Raw genomic sequence first — 21,046 nt, forward strand, 5'->3', positions numbered from 1 at the left:
CCGGGGACCCCAGCATGATCTAGGCACACATTATGAAGGTGGGACATTGTGTTTTGTTCCTTGATGCTGCCGCAGAGCCTGAACATTGAATGTGTATATGTGTGATGTTGAGAGCAATCTTGTAATTGGGACCTTGATTAGGGTTGTTTGTGGTGTAGTTTCTGCCTGTGAGATTCTTTTTTACTGGGCCTGACCAAGACTGTTTTTCTTCTCCGTTACCAAGTTGCTAGGCTTACTCCTCACGTGCCACTACCTGCACCCTCCCTTGTCCTGATTACCTTGAAAGTAGTCTTGCACCTCAGAACTGCAGAGAAAAACGACTAGGACTATGGGGGAAGGGGTGAAAGAACAATTTCAGACCCTCACTATTCTAAATACCTATTTCATCTCAACCTCCCCTTCCTCTGTCCCTCCCAGCCCAATCCTTATGCTACTCAGGTGCTTGAGAGGCTCCTAACCAGGCAGTTACCTCCCTTCTCTCTCCTGCCTGTTACAGACCCTAGGTGGCCTAATAACCACAAAGGAAAATATTCTGAACCAACTGGTCCTAATTTCAATCCCAGTAAATTGCTCACCAATCCTAGTAAATTTGTGCCATGGTCAGGTTCATGTGTCAACTTGGCCAGGTGGTAGGGCAAGCACTGGCCTGTCTGTTGCTATGAGGACATTTCATGGACTTAAGTCATGATTACATTACTGTATCCATAGCTGATTGTATTTGTAATCAGCTATGGGGAGTGTCTTCTGTAATGAGTGATGTTTAAGCTAATCACCAGAAGGCTTTTAAGGAGGAAACAGTCACTCTTCCTGCTTCAGCCTCTGAGCCTCTCCTGTGGAGTTCATTCAGACCCTTCCTTGGAGTCACCAGCTTCACAGTCTGCCTACAGACCTTGGACCCTTACCTTCCCACAGTTGCCTTTCCAGCCTCTCCTGAGAGCTCATTGAGGACCTTCATTGGTTGCCAGCTTGTGGCCTGCCCTACAGGCCTTGGACCCTTACATTCCTGTGATTGCCCAGACAGCCTCTCTTGAGAGTTTGTTGAGGACTTTCATTGGTTACCAGCTGTGGCCTGCCCTACAGACCCTGGACTCTGCATTCCTTTGGCTATCTGAGGCATTTTTATAAATTTTGTATCTGTGGATATCCCCTGCTGATTCTGTTTCTCTAGAGAACCCTAGCTGATACAGTTTGGTACCAGAAGTGCGGCACTGCTGTGGTTTGCAAATACCAAACATGTTGAAACAGCTTTTTTTTTTTTTTTTTTTTTTTTTTAAAGGAAAGACAGAGAGAAGGAAGGAAGGATAGAAGGAAGGAAGGAAGGAAGAAAGGGAAACATCTTTAAACATTTTCTTGTTTTATTGTATTCTGTTTCTCCGTTTTTGTTACATGGGTTGGGGCCGGGAATCGAACCGAGGTCCTCCGGCATAGCAGGCAAGCACCTTGCCCGCTGAGCCACCGCGGCCCGCCCTGAAACAGCTTTTTAAAGGGATAAGGGAAAGATTTTGGAGGAGTTGTGAGGAGCTTGATAGAGAAGGCCTGGAATGCTTTGAAGAGACTCTTGGTAGAAATATGGACTCTGAAGACACTTCTGATAAACCTTAGACAGAAATGAGGCATATGTTATTATAGACTGAAAGTATGGTGAGCCTTGTTTTAAATGGCAGATAATCTGGCAAAGTTGACTAGTGGTTTTGGCTGGAAGGCAGATCTTAAAAGCTGTGAAATTGGATATTTAGCAGAAGAGCTCTCCAAATTAAATGTGGAAAGTGTAGTCTGATTTCCCCTCACAGCTTAGAGTGAAATGCAAAAGGAAAGAGAGAAGCTGAGAACTGAGCTCCTGGGTACGACGAAATCAGAAATTGATGTTCTGGAAAATTCTGGGCTTCCAGGAAGGGAGACCCCAGAGAATGGTGCCTCATGTGAGTTATTGATTGTGAGGTATTGATTATATATCAAGAATGGACTAAATGTGGAACCACTCAGCCATTTCAGAGAAAGCCAGGATTGGGTATGGAGTTATCCAGGAAGGATTTGTGGAAACTCCTTATGTCTGATGTGCATGATCCTAGGCTATTGCATAGAAAGCCAATGAGAGTGTTGTGGGATCTGTAGAAAGAGAGCCACTGCCAGTTGTGACTGAGAGGGACACAGAAGGGACACATTGGAGGAGAATTACTTCAGAGGCAGAACCATGGAAGCTGGGGTATGAGGTCATGTAGCCTCAGACCAGGAGAGTGCACCTGCTAAAGCATGTGGAGAGGGTGAGTTTGCTCTGAAGGCAGAGGAAGGGCCTTCCACCTCATTGCAGTCATGCCACCTCAGGCCTGGGACACAGTGGAGCACATTCCTTGGGGTTTGGGGAGAGCCTGGCTGCCACAACATGGACGGATTGAGCATGTTCCCCAGAGATGGCAGAGAGCCCAGGTTTAGCCCTGATCCTTGGAGAGGGTGGAGCCGAGAAAAAGGTGGTTGTTCTAGTTTGCTAGCTGCCGGAATGCAACACACCAGAGACGGATAGGATTTTAATGAAAGGGGATTTATTTTGTTCGTTCTTCAGAGGAAAGGCAGCTAACTTTCCACTGAGGTTCTTTCTTACGTGGAAGGCACAGGATGGTCTCTGCTGGTCTTTTCTCCAGGCCCTTGGGTTCCAACAACTTTCCCCGGGGTGATTTCTTTCTCCATCTCCAAAGACCTGGGCTGAGCTGCTAGTGCTGAGATGAGGAATGCCAAGCTGCTAGGCTGTGCTACGTTGCAATCTCTCATTTAAGCACCAGCCAATTAAGTCAAACGTCACTCATTGCAGCAGACACGCCTCCTAGCTGACTGCAGATGTAATTGGCAACAGATGAGGTTCACGTACCGTTGGCTTATGTCCGCAGCAACAAGACTAGGTATGCTCACCTGGCCAAGTTGACAACTGAATCTAACTAACACAGTGGTCTTCCTAATGTCCCCCAAGCTGCATTCGGAGAGAGGCAGGACTCTGCATAGGCCCTTGGGAAGGGTGGGACTGCCGCTTTTTACAGCCCTGAAGATAAATGACTCTCAGCTTTGAAATCTAATTGAATTTGCCCTGTGGATTTTTGAAACTGTATGGGGTGGTGTTCTCTGTGTTCCTTTCCCCATATGGAAATCGGTATATGAATGCTATGGCTGTTTCTCCTTTGTATGTTGGCAGCAAATAACTTGTTCTGAGTTTTACAGGTTCAGAGCCAGCTGAAAAAACTTTGTCTTAGCACTGTGCATGCCTGTAACTAACTTTGATGAGACTTTGTATTGGTTTTAACCTTGTATTTATATTATTACTGAAATGTATTTGTATTATTACTGAAATGGTTTAAGGCCTTCTGATGTTTTATGGAATGAATGTATTTTAAAAATCTTAAAAAAAAATTTTTTAAACATAACATCATACAAGCGGGAACATTCTTACCATGTGATCATTCCATTCTTGGTATATAATCAATAACTCACAATATAATCACAAAGTTGTATATTCATCACCATGATAATTTCTTAGAACATTTGCATCAATTCAGAAAAAGAAATAAAAAGAAAAACAAACTCATAATACCAGACCTCATACCCCACCTTTCACTGGTCACTAGGATTTCAATCTACTAAATTTACTTTAACGTTTGTTCCCCCTATTATTTATTTATTTGTTTAAATTAATTAATTGATTGATTTATTAAACATACCCACATACAAACACATTCTTACCATATGATCATTCCATTCTTGATATATAATCAATAACTCACAATATCATCACATAGTTGTATATTCATCATCATGATCATTTCTTAGAACACTTGCATCAATTCAGAAAAAGAAATAAAAAGAAAACAAAAAATTTCATACATACCATATCTCTTACCCCCTCTTTCATTGATTACCAGCATTTCTTCTTTTTTATTAATTTTTAAATTTTTAAGAAAATGCCAAAAAACACACAAATGCATTCTTAACTTTTGATCATTTTGTTCTACCTATATAATCAGTAATTCACAATATCATCACATAGTTGCATATTCATCATCATGATAATTTCTTGGAACATCTGCATCTATTCAGAAAAAGAAATAAAAAGACAACAGAAAAAAATTCATACATACCATACCCCTTACCTCTCCCTTTCATCGATCACTAGCATTTCAATCTAAATTTAACATTTGTTCCCTCTATTATTTATTTTTATTCCATGCTTTACTTGTCCGTTGATAAGGTAGATAAAAGGAGCATCAGACACAAGGTTTTCACAATCACAAAGTCACATTGTAAACGCTATATTATTATACAATCATCTTCAAGAAACATGGCTACTGAAACACAGCTCTACATTTTCAGGCAGTTCCCTCCAGCCTCTCCATTACATCTTGACTAACAAGGTGATATCTATTTAATACATAAGAATAACCTCCAGGATAACCTTTCAACTCTGTTTGGGATCTCTCAGCCATTGACATTTCATTTTGTCTCATTTCCCTCTTCCCCCTTTGGTTGAGAAGGTTTTCTAAATCCCTTGATGCTGAGTCCTCGTTCATTCTAGGATTTCTGTCCCATGTTGCCAGGAAGGTCCACACCCCTGGGAGTCTTGTCCTGTGAGTTTGCTTGTTGTGTTGGCTGGAGAGAGAGGCCACATCTGAGCAACAAAAGAGGTTCTCTTGGGGGTGACTCTTAGGTCTAATTTTAAGTTGGCCTGACCTATCCTTTGTGGGGTTAAATTTCATATGAACAACCCCCAGAATTGGGGACTCAGCCTATTCTCACTTGCTTGTGAGAATATCATAAATTCTCCACTTGGGGAAGCTGAAATTTCCCCCTTTCTCACCATTCCCCCAAGGGGACTTTGCAAATACGTTTTCATTCACTGCTCAAATAACTCTGGGATTTATTGGGGCATCATTCTGGACAAACCTACACAATCTTATGCCCTACTCAAGGTTCCATGTACTTATGGCAGCTTTTTGAGTGTTGATCTTGTAGCCTGCCACTTTGCCATACTCATTTATTAGATCTAGTAGTTTTGCTGTGAATTTTTCCGGGTTTGTAACATATAGTACCATATCATCTGCAAACAGTGAGAGTTTTACTTCTTCCTTTCCAATTTTGATGCCTTGTATTTCTTTTTTTTCTTTTGTCTAATTGCTCTGGCTAGAGCTTCCAACATAATGTTGAATAACAATGGTGATAGTGGACATCCTTATCTTCTTCCTGATCTTAGGGGGAAAGTTTTTAGTTTTTCCCCATTGAGAATGATGTTAGCTGTGGGTTTTCATATATTCCCTTTATCATATTATAGAAGTTCCTTTATATTCCAATCTTTTGAAGTGTTTTCAACAAGAAAACAGGATGGTGAATTTTGTCAAATACTTTTCTTCATCAATCGAGATGATCATGTGGTTTTTCTGCTTTGACTTGTTGATATGGTGTGTCCATTAATTGATTTGCTTATGTTGAACCATCCTTGCATACCTGGGATGAATCCTACTTGGTCACGGTGTACAATTCTTTTAATGTGCTGCTGGATTCAATTTGCAAGAATTTTGTTGAGGATTTTTGCATCTATATTCATTAGAGAGATTGATCTGTAGTTTTCTTTTCTTGTAGTATCTTTGTCTGACTTTGGTATGAGGGTGATGTTGGCTTCATAGAATTAGTTAGGTAGACTTCCCTCCCTGTTCTAGTTTGCTAGCTGCCAGAATGCAATATACCAGAAATGGAATGGCTTTTAAAAGGGAGAATTTAATGAGTTGCTGGTTTACAGTTCTAAGGCTAAGAAAATGTCCCAATTAAAACAAGTCTATAGAATTGTCCAATCTAAGGCATCCAGGGAAAGATACCTTGGTTCAAGAAGGCCGATGAAGTTCAGGGTTCCTCTCTCATCTGGAAAGGCACATGGTGAACACAGTCATGGTTTCTCTCTCGGCTGGAAGGGCACATGGCAAACAGCGTCATCTGCTACTTTCTCTCCTGGCTTCCTGTTTCATGAAGCTCCTCGCAAACAGCGTCATCTGCTACTTTCTCTCCTGGCTTCCTGTTTCATGAAGCTCCTCGGGAGGCATTTTCCTTCTTCATCTCCAAAGGTCACTGGCTGGTGGACTGTCTGCTTCATGGTGCTGCAGCATTCTCTGCCCTCTCTGAATCTCTCATTCTCCAAAATGTTTCCTCTTTTAGAGGACTTCAGAAACTAATCAAGACCCACTCAAATGGGTGGAGACATGTCATCCGCTAATCCAGTTTAACAACCATTCTTAACTAAATCACATCACCCAGGGAGATGATCTCATTACAGTTTCAAACATGCAGTATTGAATATAGAGATTATTCTACCTTTAAGAAATGGATTTATATTAAAACATGGCTTTTCTTAGGGGGCATACTTCCTTTCAAACCAGCACATTCCACCCTCTGGCCCCTAAAAAAGACATGTTTTTCCCATATACAAATACATTAACTTCATAACAATATCAGAAACCTTAAACCTTTCAGTAGCAATACAATGAAGTACAAAATTAGAGACAGTATAAAATCTCATCAAGTCAGTTACAGGCATGGTCTGTCCTAAGGCAAAATTCTCTCCATTTGCTCTGGAACTTTGAAAACTCACAACAAGTTATTTGCTGCCAACATACAAAGGAGGAACATTCATAGGATACATATACACATTTCCATAGGGAGGAAGGAACACAGGGGTCACTGGACCCATACAGTTTTGAAAACCTGCAGGGCAAAGTCCATTAGTTTTCAAAGTCTGAGAGTCATTTATCCTCAGGGCTTTAGAAAGTGGCAGTCCCACCCTATCCAAATGCCTACGCCTGCCTCTCTCTGAATGCAACCTTGGGGGATATTGGGAAGACCACCTTTCTCCTGGCTCCACCCTCTCCAAGCATTGGGGCCGCACCCGGGCTCTCTGTCATCTCCGGGGCACATGCTCAACCCCCCCATGTGTTGGCACCCAGGCTCTCCCCAAACCCCAAGGAATGTGCTTCATCTTCTCCAAGGCCTGAGGCAGCATGACTCTTCCACTGCAACAAGGTGGAGGGCCCATTCTCTGCCTTTGGGGCAAACTCACCCTCTTCACGGGCTTTGGTGGGTCTGCTCTCCTGGCCCGAGGCTTCTTGACTTCAGACTCCAGCCTCCATGGTTCTGCCTCTGAAGTTATTTTTCCTCCAATGTGTCCCTTCTCTGAACCCCTCAATCCAGACTGGCAGCGGCTCTGTTCATACAGGTCCCACAGCACTCTCATTGGCTTTCTATGCAGTAGCCTCGGATCATGCCCATCAGACATAAGGAGTTTCCACAGATATTTCCTGGATAACTCCATGTCCAATCCTGGCTTTCTCTGAAGTGGTTGTGTGGTTCCACATTGGGCCAAGACCTCATGTGGGGCACTATTCTCTGGGGTCTCCCTTCCTGGAAGCCCAGAATTTTCCAGAACATCAATTTCTGGTTTCTTTGTACTCAAGAGTTCAGTTCTCAGTTTATCTCTTTCCTGTCGCATTTCACTATAAGCTGTGAGGAGAAACCAGGCTGCGCTTTCCACATTTAACTTGGAGATCTCTTCTGCTAAATATCCAAGTTCATGGCTTTTAAAATCTGCATTCCAGCCAAAGCCACTGGTCAATTTTGCCAGATTATCTGCCATTTTAAAACAAGGATCGCCTTCCTTCCAGTTTACAATAACACGTGCCTCATTTCTGTCTAGAGCCTGGTCAGAGGTATCTTTAGAGTCCACGTTTCTACCAACAGTCTCTTCAAAGTATTCTAGGCCTTCTTTATCAAGCTTCTCACAACTCCTCCAGATTCTTCCCTTTATCCATTTAAAAAGCCGTTCCAACATGTTTGGTATTTGCAAACTGCAGCAGCAGCACCCCACTCTCCGGTACCAAAATCTGTCTAAGGCCTCCATGAAGCTCCCCGGGAGGCGTTTTCCTTCTTCATCTCCAAAGGTCACTGGCTGGTGGACTGTCTGCTTCATGGTGTTGCAGCATTCTCTGCCCTCTCTCATTCTCCAAAATGTTTCCTCTTTTAGAGGACTTCAGAAACTAATCAAGACCCACTCAAATGGGTGGAGACATGTCATCCGCTAATCCAGTTTAACAACCATTCTTAACTAAATCACATCACCCAGGGAGATGATCTCATTACAGTTTCAAGCATACAGTATTGAATAGAGATTATTCTACCTTTAAGAAATGGATTTATATTAAAACATGGCTTTTCTTAGAGGGCATACTTCCTTTCAAACCAGCACACTCCCCTTCAATTTTTTTGAAGAATTTGAGCAGGATTGGTACTAATTGTTTCTTGAATGTTTGGTACAATTCACATGTGAAGCCATCTGGTCCTGGACTTTCTTTTTTTGAAACTTCTTAATGACTACTTCAATTTCTTTACTTGTGATTCACTTGTTGAGGTCGTCTATTTCTTCTGCAGTCAATGTTGGTTGTTCATGCCTTTCTAGGAAGTTGTCCATTTCATCTACATTGTCTAGTTTATTAGCACAAATTTGTTCATAGTGTCCTCTCATTACCTCCTTTATTTTGGTGGAGTCACTGATTATGTCTCCTCTTCCATTTCTGATTTTATTTATTTGCATCCTCTCTCTTCTTCTTTTTGTCAACTTCACTAAGGGTTCATCGATTTTTTCATAGAACCGGCTTCTGGTTTTATTGATTTTTTTTTAGTTTTCAATTTCATTTATTTCTGCTCTAATGCTCATTATTTCTTTCCTTTTGCTTACTTTGGGGTTAGTTTGCTGTTCTTTCTCTATCTCTTCCAAGTTGTCTGTTAATTCCTCGATTTTTGCCCTTTCTTCTTTTATGATATAGGCATTTAGGGCAAATGATTTCTGTCTTAGTACTGCATTTACTGCATCCCATACATTTTGATATGTAATGTTTTCATTTTCATTTGCCTTGAGATGTTTTGTGAATTCTCTTGTAATTTCTTCCTTGACCCACTGGTTGTTTAAGAGTGTGTTGTTGAGCCTCCATATATTTGTGAATTTTCTGGCCTTCTGCCTATTATTGATTTCCAACTTCATTCCTTTATTACATGAGAAAATGTTTAGTATGGTTTCAATCTTTTTAAATTTATTGAGACTTGCTGTGACCCAGCGTATGGTCTATCCTTGAGAATAATTGATGAGCACTTGAGAAAAAGGTGTATCTTCCTGTTGTGGGGTGTAATGCTATTAAAATGGCTGTTAAGTCTAGCTCATTTATTGTATTATTCAAATTCTCTGTTTGCTTATTGGTCCTGTGTTTCAATGTTCTCTCCAGTGATGAGAGTGGGGAATTGAAGTCTCCAACTATTATGGTAGATGTGTCTATTTCTCTTTTCAGTGTTTACCTCATGTATTCTGGAGCACTCTGGCTCAGTACATAAATATTTATGATTGTCATGTCTTCTTGTTGAATTGTTCCTTTTATTAATACACAGTGTCCTTCTTTGTCTCTTTTAATTGTTTTACAGTTTAAGTCTAATTTGTCAGATATTAGTACCTTCTCCTGCTCTTTTCAGATTGCTTGCATGAAATATTTCTTCCCATCCTTTCACTTTCCACTTGTATTTATCCTTGGGTCTAAAATGCATTTCCTGTAGACAGCATATAGATGGATCTTGTTTTTTAATCCATTCTGCCAGTCTATGTCTTTTGATTGGGGAATTTAATCCATTAACATTTAGTGTTATTACTGTAAGGGCAGTACTTTCTTATACCATTTTGCCTTTTGGATGTTTTTTAATTAAAAAAAAATTACAGGAAAGAAACACAAACATTCTTAATGTGTGATCATTCCATTCTACATATATAATCAGTAATTCACAATATCATCACATAGTTGCATATTCATCATCATGATCATTTCTTGGGACATTTACATCTATTCAGAAAAAGAAATAAAAAGACAACAGAAAAATAAAACGAAAACAGAAAAAAAAAAAACCATACACACCATACTCCTTATGTGTTAGTTAGATTCAGTTGTCAACTTGGCCAGGTGAGCATACCTAGTCTTGTTGCTGCGGACATAAGCCAATGGTGTGTGAACCTCATCTGTTGCCAATTACATCTGCAGTCAGCTAGGAGGCGTGTCTGCTGCAATGAGTGACATTTGATTTAATTGGCTGGTGCTTAAATGAGAGAACGCAATGTAGCACAGTCTAGCAGCTTGGCATTCTTCATCTCAGCACTTGCAGCTCAGCCCAGGCCTTTGGAGATGCAAAAAGAAGTCACCCCGGGGAAAGTTGTTGGAACCCAAGGGCCTGGAGAGAAGACCAGCAGAGACCATCCTGTGCCTTCCATGTAAGAAAGAACCTCAGTGGAAAGTTAGCTGCGTTTCCTCTGAAGAACCAACAAAATAAATCCCCTTTTATTAAAAGGCAATCCGTCTCTGGTGTGTTGCATTCCAGCAGCTAGCAAACTAGAATACCTTACTTCTCCCTTTCATTGATCATTAACATTTCAAACTAAATTTATTTTAACATTTGTTCTCCCTATTATTTATTTTTATTCATATGTTCTATTTGTCTGTTGACATGGTCGATAAAAGGAGCATCAGACACAAGGTTTTCACAATCACACAGTCACATTGTGAAAGCTATATCATTATTCAATCATCATCAAGAAACATGGCTACTGGAACACAGCTCTACATTTTCAGGCAGTTCCCTCCAACCTCTCCATTTCCTCTTGGATAACAAGGTGATATCTACTTAATGCATAAGAATAACCTCCAGGATAACCTCTCGACTCTGTTTGGAAACTCTCAGCCATTGACACTTTGTCTCATTTAACTCTTCCCCCTTTTGGTTGAGAGGATTTTCTCAATCCCTTGATGCTGGGTCTCAGCTCATTCTAGGGTTTTTCTCAATCCCTTGATGCTGATTCCCAGCTCATTCTCAGATTTCTGTCCCACGTCACCAGGAAGGTCCATACCCCTGGGAGTCATGTCCCACGAAGACAGGGGGAGGGTGGTGAGTTTGCTTGTTGTGTTGGCTGGAGAGAGAGGCTACATCTGAGCAACAAAAGAGGTTCTTTTGGGGGTGACTCAGGTTTAATTTTAAGTAGGTTTGACCTATCCTTTGTGGGGTTAAGTTTCATATGAACAAACCCCAAGACTGGGGGCTCAGCCTATAGCTTTGATTGTCCACACTGTTTGTGAGAATATCAAGAATTCAACTTGGGGAGGTTGAATTTTCCCCCGTTCTCACCATTCCCCAAAGGGGACTTTGCAAATACTTTTCCACTCACTGATCAAATCACTCTGGGATTCATTGGGGCATCACTCTGGACAAACCAACAAAATCTCATGTCCTACCCAAGGTTCCATGTACTTATGTTGTTCAACCAAGCTATCTAAATAAGTTATATTAGGAGATGCACTAGTCAAAATATAAATTTTGTACCAAATAAATATTTTCTGCTTTAGTCTCACACATAAGGTGGCATTTTAAAATATTAATTACCATCTATTTTTGCAGTAATGTCATTTCTTTGTTCTTCCTCATGCAGAAACATTTTTAAAATTTGTACATTTAGTCACTGTCATTATACACTCTAGGAAATCCTAGATTATACCATCCCAATCTTTATCATCTATCTTTCTTTCTGATTTCATTTGTGCCCCCAGCCCTCATCCCTCTATCATTCTCACATTCAGCTTCATTCAGTGTTTTAACATAATTGTATTACAGTTAGTTAATATTATGCTGTCCATTTCTGAGTTTTTACATTCAGTCCTGTTGCACAATCTGTATCCCTTCAGCTGCAGTTACCCAATATGTTACCCTGTTTCTATCTCCTGATGGTCTCTGTTACCAACGAAATTCTCCAAGTTTATTCACTAATGTTAGTTCACATCAGTGAGACCATACAGTATTTGTCCTTTTGTTTCTGGCTAATCTCACTCAGCATAATGTCCTCAAGGTCCATCCATGTTGTTACATACTTCATAACTTTATTCTGTCTTAAAGCTGAATAATATTCCATCGTATGTATATACCACAGTTTGTTTAGCCACCCATCTGTTGATGGATATTTTGGCTGTTTGCACTCTGTATTGACTTTTAAGTCCATGGTTTTTGATGAGAGATTAATTGACAGCAAAAACATTCATAAGATAAGAATTACTTCAAGAGAAAAGAAATAAAGCAAATATTTGCATTAAATGATCTAAGCTCCATTCACCCTAGCCAATGGAGATGTTTGTAATGAATGAAACAAAACTGGCCAAATGCTATCACAGTTTCTTTCTTATTCTTTAATTTTGTGAATGGTTAAAATTCTATTTTTAAATTTTGAAAATAAATAATGTATCACTTTGAAAAATATGTTTCCAACAATTATTTGTACTTCGTTACTGGTGTTGTTTTCAGTAAAATTTCTGGCATCTTTAAAATATATACAGTGGCAGTGTTGGTGTTTAAGTTTTCCCCATTGAAATCCAGTGTACACTGGGTAGGATCTTAAAATTATGTGCTGAGGACTACAGGCAGGCAAGCATATAAGTAGATGCAGGATTGTATTGAAAAAACCAAACCAATACCAGAAGTCTCCTGCTGATCCCACCTCTAATCTCATAGGGAAAAATTCCTTGCAAGTTTGGAATCTGATTGTATCCTGTCATATAGTATTATAGAATTTAACAACTTAATAGTGCTAAAAACCTTTCCAATATAGCTACCTACCATTTGCTTATTTCCTGGGTGTTTCAGTCTGCCAAATCTGCCAGAATGCAACACACCAGAGATGAATTGGCTTTTAATAAAAGGGGATTTCTTTAGTAAAATCATATACTTCTTCAGAGGAGAGGCAGCTAACTTTCAACTGAGGTTCTTTCTTGTGCAGGAAGCACAGGGTGATCTCTGCTGGGCTTTTCTTTGGGCCTCTGGATTCCAACAGCTTTCCCCAGGGTGTTTCCTTTCTGCATCTCCAAACGCCTGGGATGAGCTGTGAATGCTGAGAGGAGATGTGCTGAGCATCTTGGGTTGTGCTATATTGAGCTATCTCATTTAAGCTTCCAGCCAATTAAAGCAAATGTCATTCATGCAACAGGCATGACTCCTAGCCAACTGCAGATGTAATCAGCAACAGATGAGCTTCACAAGCCATTTGCTCATGTCCACAGCAACAGAAGTAGGCATCTTCACTTGGCTAGTTTGACACCTGAACCTAATGACCACACTGGACAATGAAGTCTGGAACTCAAGTGAAAGTGAAAATATTCACCCTACCTGTCTTCTTAAGCTGAGATTGTGGAAACTGGGCAAATCAACAAATCAAAGTGGGGTTGCCAGTAAAATCCAGAAAGGGTGAGGTGGATGGCAAATTCCCTCTCCAGGTGACTTTTTGCTGCTTAAGAACCTTCTTACATTGATGCTAATGTAATCAAGGCAGCACTGTTGCGTGTGAGCAAATCCTCTTCTGCTAGCCCAACATTTGCTGTTGTAATTTTTTGGGGTTCAATTTTCCTGTGCACTGATATTTTATCATCAGTGTGTACAGCTGATAAAATAATCTACACCTTGTTATTTTCCACTCCCAAGCATTTTTCTTAGGAAACATCTGCATCAAATTTTAACATTACTTTACTATTAGGCTGCCAGCCAGGCAGCCTATGGCTTCCCTGGTGAAGATGGGCTCATCCCAGCCCAACAGTCTGACTCTCAAGATTCAATGCAGTATGAAGATAGAGTTCAGGCTTCTTCTGTGGGACAAAGAGCCCAGTCCTTCCATGCAGAGTCAGGAACCAGCAACATCAGTGCATCTGACTAGGCTTGAGCAGAGATGCATGCAGCCCTCATCACTAGTTGACACAGCTCTGGCAGTGAAAACAACACCGTCCTCTTGCTAAAAAATATACAGATGTCCCAGGAAACACTTTAGACAGAGTGCCTTAATAAATTACAGAAACCTAATAAAGGACTCTTTAAGTTAATACTGATAATGGTCATTTTTCCATGTTTCAGAATTTTATGTACACCAGAAAAGCAGTGTTCTTTAGTCCTGATTCAATATTGTGGTGATGGACCATTTTGATCAGATCATTTCCAGAGAGAGGAGCCAAGAGGGTGTTAACTTTTAAAAAAAAATTTATTGATTAAACAGTGTACAAGCACATACATTCTTTCTTTAATTCTTATTAATAAAACCAATTAAGTACAATATTAACATTATTTTTTCATCACATAGTTGTATATCATCATCATGAGCATTTATTTGAACATTTGCATCAATTCAGAAAAGAAATAAAAAGAAAAGAGAAAAAATATTCCTACATACCGTACCCCTTACCCCTCCCTTTCATTGATCCCTAGCAGTTCAGTCTATCAAATTTATTTTTAACATTTGTTCCCCCATGTTTTATTTATTTTTAATCCATATGCTTTACTCATCTGTCCATAAGGTAGATAAAAGAAGCAGCAGACAGAAGGTTTTCACAATCACAAACAGTCACATAGCAAAGGCTATATTATTATGCAATTATTTTCAAGAAACATGGCTCTGGAACACAGCTCTACATTTTCAGACAGTTCCCTCCAGCCTCTCTGTTATGCCTTAACTAAGAGGTGAAATCTATTTAATGTGTAAGAACAACCTCCTGGATAACCTCTCGACTCTGCTTGGCATCTCTTAGCCATTGACACTTTATTTTATCTCATTCCTCTCATTCCCCTTTCAATCAAGAAGGTTTTTCTCAATCCCTTCGTGCTGAGACCCAGCTCATTCTAGAATTTCTGTCCCACATTTCCAGGAAGGTCGACACTCCAGGGAGTCATGTCCCATATACAGAGGGGAAGGATAGTGAGTTTGCTTGTTGTATTGGCTGAGAGAATGAGGCTACATCTGTACAACAGAAGAGGTTCTCTTAGGGGTGACTCTTAGGCTTAATTTAACCATGCAAATTTTGAATCTGATTCTATCCAGGGATAAGGTATTAAACAATTAACAACTTAAGAATGCTAAAAACCTGTCCAATATAGCTATCTTCCATTTGCTTAATTCCTGGGTAAAGTCTGGAACTCAAGGGAAACAGAAAATATTCTCCACACCTGTTTTCAGAAGCCGAGATTGTGGAAACTGGGCAAATCCATAGATCACAGTGGGGTTGCCAGTGAGATCCAGAAAGGGTGAGGTGGGTGAGAAACTCCCTCTCCAGGTAGATTTTTGCTGCCTCAGGATATTCTTGCATTCATGCTAATGTGAGCAAGACAGCACTATTGAGTGTGTAGAAATCATCATCTGCTAGCCCAAGGTTTGCTGTGATAATTTTTTGGTGTTCAATTTTCCTCTGCACTGCTATTTTATCATCAGTGTGCACAGCTAATAAAATCATCTACACCTTGTTATTTTCCATTCCCTAGCATTTTTCTTATGGAAACATATCTGCATTGACTTTTAGCATTAGATATTATTCTGTACCCAATTGATGTACTTCTATGCAGGTACATAGTGTTCTCCAAGCAAATAACTTTCTGGAAAGTCTCCTTCATACATGTACTTTGAATTAATTCAACTTCATCAAATTTTTTCTTGTGCAGATACACTGGATTTTTGACAGTTTGCATTTAATGTCTGATGCGATGACAAGGTTTACTCTTTCCAATTATTTTCATCTACTGTCAATGCTGCCATGAATACACTCAGGTAATGCCCTTTTTATGAGGAGAGGAATGTTCAAAAAATGAAGGCTTAATAATTCGTGTGTGTAGTTCACACATCTTTAAATGGAGGACTTGGGGGCATAGTTTCCTCTGAAGAGGTTTAAACAAGTACGCATCATGAAGCCTGGAGATGAGGATTTCAGTTTCCCACATCACAGACCAAGTAATGGTTGTAAGTAAGTGAAATGGTGACAACTGAATTGGCATCTACATTATTGTGAAAAACACTGTGTATAATGTAGGACATTACTCACTGCATGAAGTTACTGGTCTACAAATTGCCTGCCCATTTTCCTTTTCTTACTTTACTTGTGGGTCATTCCTTCATTCATGATTGTTTGAAATTCATTTTTAACTCTACTGGAATTTCCTGTCAGGAGACAGACATTGGAGATATATTTTCTCCTTTTCTCATATCCTTAAAGTATATTTTCAGACAGCACTTCCTAGTGATCATTTTATCAGAGCTCCAAAGTTTGATTTCATCCCAGGATTTTCTTTTTAGCACGGGGAGGCTCCAGGAATGGAACTCAGGCCTCCAGTATGGCAAGTAGGAAATCCTTCACTGAGTCACCATTGCACCACCCCTCCTCCCTGAAATTTCTATCTTCTTAAAGGATTATCCATCTATGACATCATCTAAAATTCTTAAGTTTGACTGCCTGTTCTCATATTCCCCAGTTTCATTCTTGCTTCTTGATATGTGAGGAACTGCTCTATGTAAATGATATGATGTAGAATACAATTAAAATTCTCTATATCCATGTTTATTGAGCAATCCAATATTTCCTTAGAGACATGTAAAGCTACCTCGGACATTTCCATATTTATTATGTGAAAACATCCTTCTCAGGGCTATTTTTCCCATTTGATTCATCATTATGCCATCCCCACTTTCTTCTTTGAAGTTTATTAGAATAGAGTGTGGCATCTGGTAGTATTCTTTCATGCAATTTTTCCTCAATTTGTGTTTGCTATTTTACATGCATATTCTAGTTTGCTAGCTGCCGGAATGCAATATACCAGAAACGGAACGGCTTTTAACAAGGGGAATTTAATGAGTTGCTAGTTTACAGTTCTAAGGCCGAGAATTAAAACAAGTCTAAAGAAATGTCCAGTCAAAGGCATCCAGGGAAAGATACCTTGGTTCAAGAAGGCCGATGAAGTTCAGGGTTTCTCTCTCAAGTGAGAAGGCACATGGCGAACACAGTCAGGGGTTCTCTCTCAGCTGGGAGGGCACATGGCGAACACGGCATCATCTGCTAGCTTTCTCTCCTGGCTTCCTATTTCATGAAGCTCCCCGGGAGGTGTCTTCCTTCTTCATCTCCAAAGGTCACTGGCTGGTGGACTCTCTGCTTTGTAGTGTTGCTCTCTCTGAATCTCTCAAAATATTTCCTCTTTTATAGGACTCCAATAAACCAATCAAGACCCACTCAAATGGGTGGAGACATGTCATCCCCTAATCCAGTTAAACAACCATTCTTGACTAAATCACATCAACTAGGGAGATGATCTCATTACAGTTTCAAATATACAGTATTGAAAACGGAGTATTCTACCTTTAAGAAATGTGATTTATATCAAAACATGGCTTTTCTTAGGGGGCATAATTCCTTTCAAACCAGCACACATATTTTGAAAATGCTTTCGATGGCATTGCCATACTCATAAAAAAACATATATTGGTATTGACTGAAGTATGCATTACTTTCAGGAGACAAACCCTTCTGCTCCACATAGAGAAACATGCCACTGTCAAATTATTGAAATGCTCCATCATGCCGATGTGAAATACTTCATAATGCTCTTCCTGAACCTCTTCTGAGCTTAAGAGTAGAGCTAGACGATAGTTTGTTAAGTTTTGGGAATGGTTTCCTTGATATCCCATCCACTTAACTGTATATTATTTGTTTAGAAATAAAAGTAAATGTCTTTGATTTGTTGCAATGCTTTTTGTAGTCAGGAGTTGTGTGGAGTTCTATCTTCAAAAATATTGGGTTTGCTTAGTTTTGCATACATTTACAAGTAGATAATCACATCATCGGACACTAATGAAAAGCTCCAATGATTATTTCATTGCTGCTCAGAAGACTGGCTATGTCTGCCAATACAGTGACAATAAGAAAAGGGATTGTAGGTGTCCCTCTGGGTTGACATGTTTTTAAAGTTATGAATGCATTACCATGACTCGTAAGGTGTGCTTAAGATTTGAATACCATGACCCTTCTGTGTTCCATATGAAATTTATGGTTCTTTCTCTATGCGTAAGTTTTAAAATCTGAGTCTATTCAATGAGGATTGACCCATTAAATTCATGATGACAGTAATCACCATGCCAGACCTAAAATTTTACTAAATAATAATTGTAATGAAGGAAAATTTTTAGGTCTCGGGTCAAGAAAACACCAGAATAAAATTCACAGCTTTATCTGTTTGAATAATGTATCTGAGTGTTAAATCCATGGTTTTTAATGAGGTATTAATTGAGAGTCAAAACATTCATAAGATAAGAAGTACTTATGAGTGAAATGACATCAATCAAGAATTTGATTAAATTATCCCAGCACCATTCCCCCTGGACAAGGGGGGTTTCAGGAATGGATGATACAAGACTAGCCAAATCTTGTCTGATTTTTTCTCTCCTATTTCTTCAATTTTGTGAATGTTTAGAATTTGATTCTAAAAGTTTAAAAATAAACATATTTCTACAACAAATATGTTTCCAACAAGTATTTATACTTCAATACTTCTCGACACTGTGTGGTATTTTAAAAATATGTTCATTGACACCATTGATGGCAAATTTTCCTCGTGTGATAAGCAGTGTTTCCAGACTTTGGGTTGAGTCTCCTCTTAACCCAAGCCTTGGAGTAGAAACTAAATCACACCCGATGATGAGGGTTTTGACATACTGTTGTGTTTTGAGGATCAGTTTTCCCTGAAATTATGGGAGGCAAAAGGATTAAAAATAGATGGACAGTAAACTCCACTACTATAGAGGGAATGTTTCCGATTTGCATCTTTACTTTTTGACGTGCTGATGGCCCGCAATTCTCATTTCTTGGTGGAGGAAGTTGCAGAAAAGCTGTAGGCTTTGGAGTGTAGATGGAATTGTGATGAGAATCTGTCATCTTGCCTCTCTTGCCCACTGGCTCTGTTCTCCTGGCTTTTGATGTCATGACCGGGCCCGGCATATCTCTCACTTTGTCTGTATCTGGCGTCCACTATGAGCAAATGAAAAAGATTTCAATCACAAAGCAACTGGGGCGCTAATGAATGGGGGTGGGCGGGGGACGTATGCAAAAGAATGTTTACAACCAATCAGAGCAAGCCACACCCTGTTGTCTGAGAACCTAATAAAAGGCAGGTCCTTCAGGCCACTCTTCACTCTGATCCTGGACCAGGAAGAGAGAGGACCTTTCTGTTGGGCTCAAAGATCAGCATGGAAACTGGAGAGTGAACCCTCCTTGACCCCCCACCCAACAGCCAGTTTTCCATCTTAGTTCTTTTAGGAAAAGCACTGAGATATGGAGGAAAAATTATCTGATAGAAAAGACAAGAGAGTCTCATGCAGGCCGAGAGAGAGCCCCGTCCAAAGAGGAGGTAGGGCCTTGGAGTATTCTTACAAAGTTGGAGGGAGGGATGCAGGCAAATATGCAGACTCACACATGTTTGCTTGGGTTTATTTTGGGGGGGAAGGGAAGGGACAATGATGTGACTGTCTTCAGGGTGCTTTGAGAAAGGTGGAAATCCTCACATGGAATTCTATGCTCGTGCTTCTACTGTCAGGAAAAATGAGCAGCCTCCTTGAGAGAATGACCCAGAGATCTGGAACAGGAATTGGCTCAGAGCCTTGGTTCCCTGGAGGGTCCATTAAGGAATTATTTTAAGAAAAGCAGGCTCAAAATGAGAAATGGCTACATAGGGGTTTCAGTTAGGATATTCTTCTTCTCCCACAAGGAGGTCCATGGCTTGAGGTGAGTCGGAGCCCTTAGGCAGTGAGCTGGGAGCTCACTGACAGCCAGGGGTTTGCTGACCCTGGACTCTGGAAAACAGGTGGTTCCCGAGGTTCATTTGCAACTAGAGTGACTTGTCAGTAGTGGATGAAACAGGTTTTTCTGCAGTGTTCACCTACAGGCACTCACCTACTCTTCCGTTTACCCACAGAATTTGAGGGCAGCTCTCTTAGAGTGAAATCCAGGAAGAGGAAGGCCCCAATGAGATATAGTAAGCCTGGTTAGCCAGGTAGGAGCTTACCTTTAGGTGGTAAGGACTACAGGCAGGCAGGCAGATGTATCTATCCAGGGCCATGGTGGCTTCAGTGTGGTTTTGAAGATGTCAGAATCCAGGGAGCATTGGGGACTGAGAATGGGTCTTGTCACTTTCCAGATTCTCTGGTACCAGGAAAGGCAGGGGATGTTTCTGGGCTTTTGGAGAAGCCTCGCTTATGGCAAGAAAACTGAAAGAGGAGTCAGGCCATTGACACATATGCTTTTCCTGCAGGGTCTTCTCTGGTCACTGAACGCAGCATGACTTTTGGAAGGAAGAAAAGAAAGGCCTCCAGCTATAGATACTACAGCAAGATCCAGAAGAGACAGGATGCATGCCTGACTCGACATTCGAGGTCATCTCCTGGGCGCAGCATGGTGCCTGAATCCCAGACCCGAGGAGATCAGCCACCACCTCTTAGGAAGAGCCTGGTATCCTTCCTGCGGGCCTTGTCTGAGAGCATTCATCAGGACATGGTAGAGGTGTGGGCCCAGCAGGTACATTCCCCGCTGACCTTGGAGCAGCTCTCTGCGCTCACCTATCTCCGGGGTTCCCTGTGCTTCGCAGCACAGAAGTTCTATGCCATGGCCACCCAGGCAGCCTATGGTTTCCCTGCCGAAGCCTGGCTCATCCCAGCCCAACAGTCCGATACTCGGGTTCCAGTGAAGGATGGAGACGTCATTGAGGCCTCTTCTGTGGGACAGGGGGTCCATTCCTTCCATGGAGAATCAGGAGCCAGCACCACCAGTGGATCTGACTAGGCTTCAGCAGAGATGCATGCAACCCTCGTCCCCAGTCAACCCAGCTCCTGCAGTGAGAACAACACTCTGTGCTTGCTCAAAAGTACACAGTGGTCCCAGGGAAGACTTTAGACAGAGTGCCTTAATAAATTACAGAAATCTGAAAAGAGTCTCTTTAATTTAATACCGATAGTGGTCATTGGTCTAGGTTTCACAATTTCATGTACACCAGAAAAGCCATGTTCTTTAGTCCTGATTGTAGGCATGGGACGTATTGATGGGATCATTTCCACAGAGAGGTACCAAAAGGTTGCTAAGTTTTGGTTCAATGGGGATGTGACTCCATCCCTTCAGGATGTTTA

General features: G+C 40.7%; 1 protein-coding gene across 2 annotated transcripts in view; it reads left to right on the forward strand.

Annotated features, from left to right (window-relative positions):
- Positions 1–20,841, forward strand: part of LOC143658678 (protein FRG2-like) — a 22,069-nt gene extending 1,228 nt beyond the window's left edge. The window contains exons 1-2 of one of the 2 annotated variants that reach the window (XM_077130857.1): positions 19,046–19,278; positions 20,179–20,841. In XM_077130857.1, the coding sequence (XP_076986972.1) occupies positions 19,203–19,278; positions 20,179–20,705 (603 nt within the window). In that variant the 5' untranslated portion in view covers positions 19,046–19,202 and the 3' untranslated portion in view covers positions 20,706–20,841. Of the gene's footprint in view, positions 1–19,045; positions 19,279–20,178 lie in introns of those variants that run through there. The other variant, XM_077130858.1, reaches the window with a different exon arrangement.
- Positions 20,842–21,046: the final 205 nt, after the last annotated feature.

The sequence above is a fragment of the Tamandua tetradactyla genome, chromosome 16 (assembly GCF_023851605.1).
Source record: "Tamandua tetradactyla isolate mTamTet1 chromosome 16, mTamTet1.pri, whole genome shotgun sequence".
Classification (NCBI taxonomy): Eukaryota; Metazoa; Chordata; class Mammalia; order Pilosa; family Myrmecophagidae; genus Tamandua; species Tamandua tetradactyla.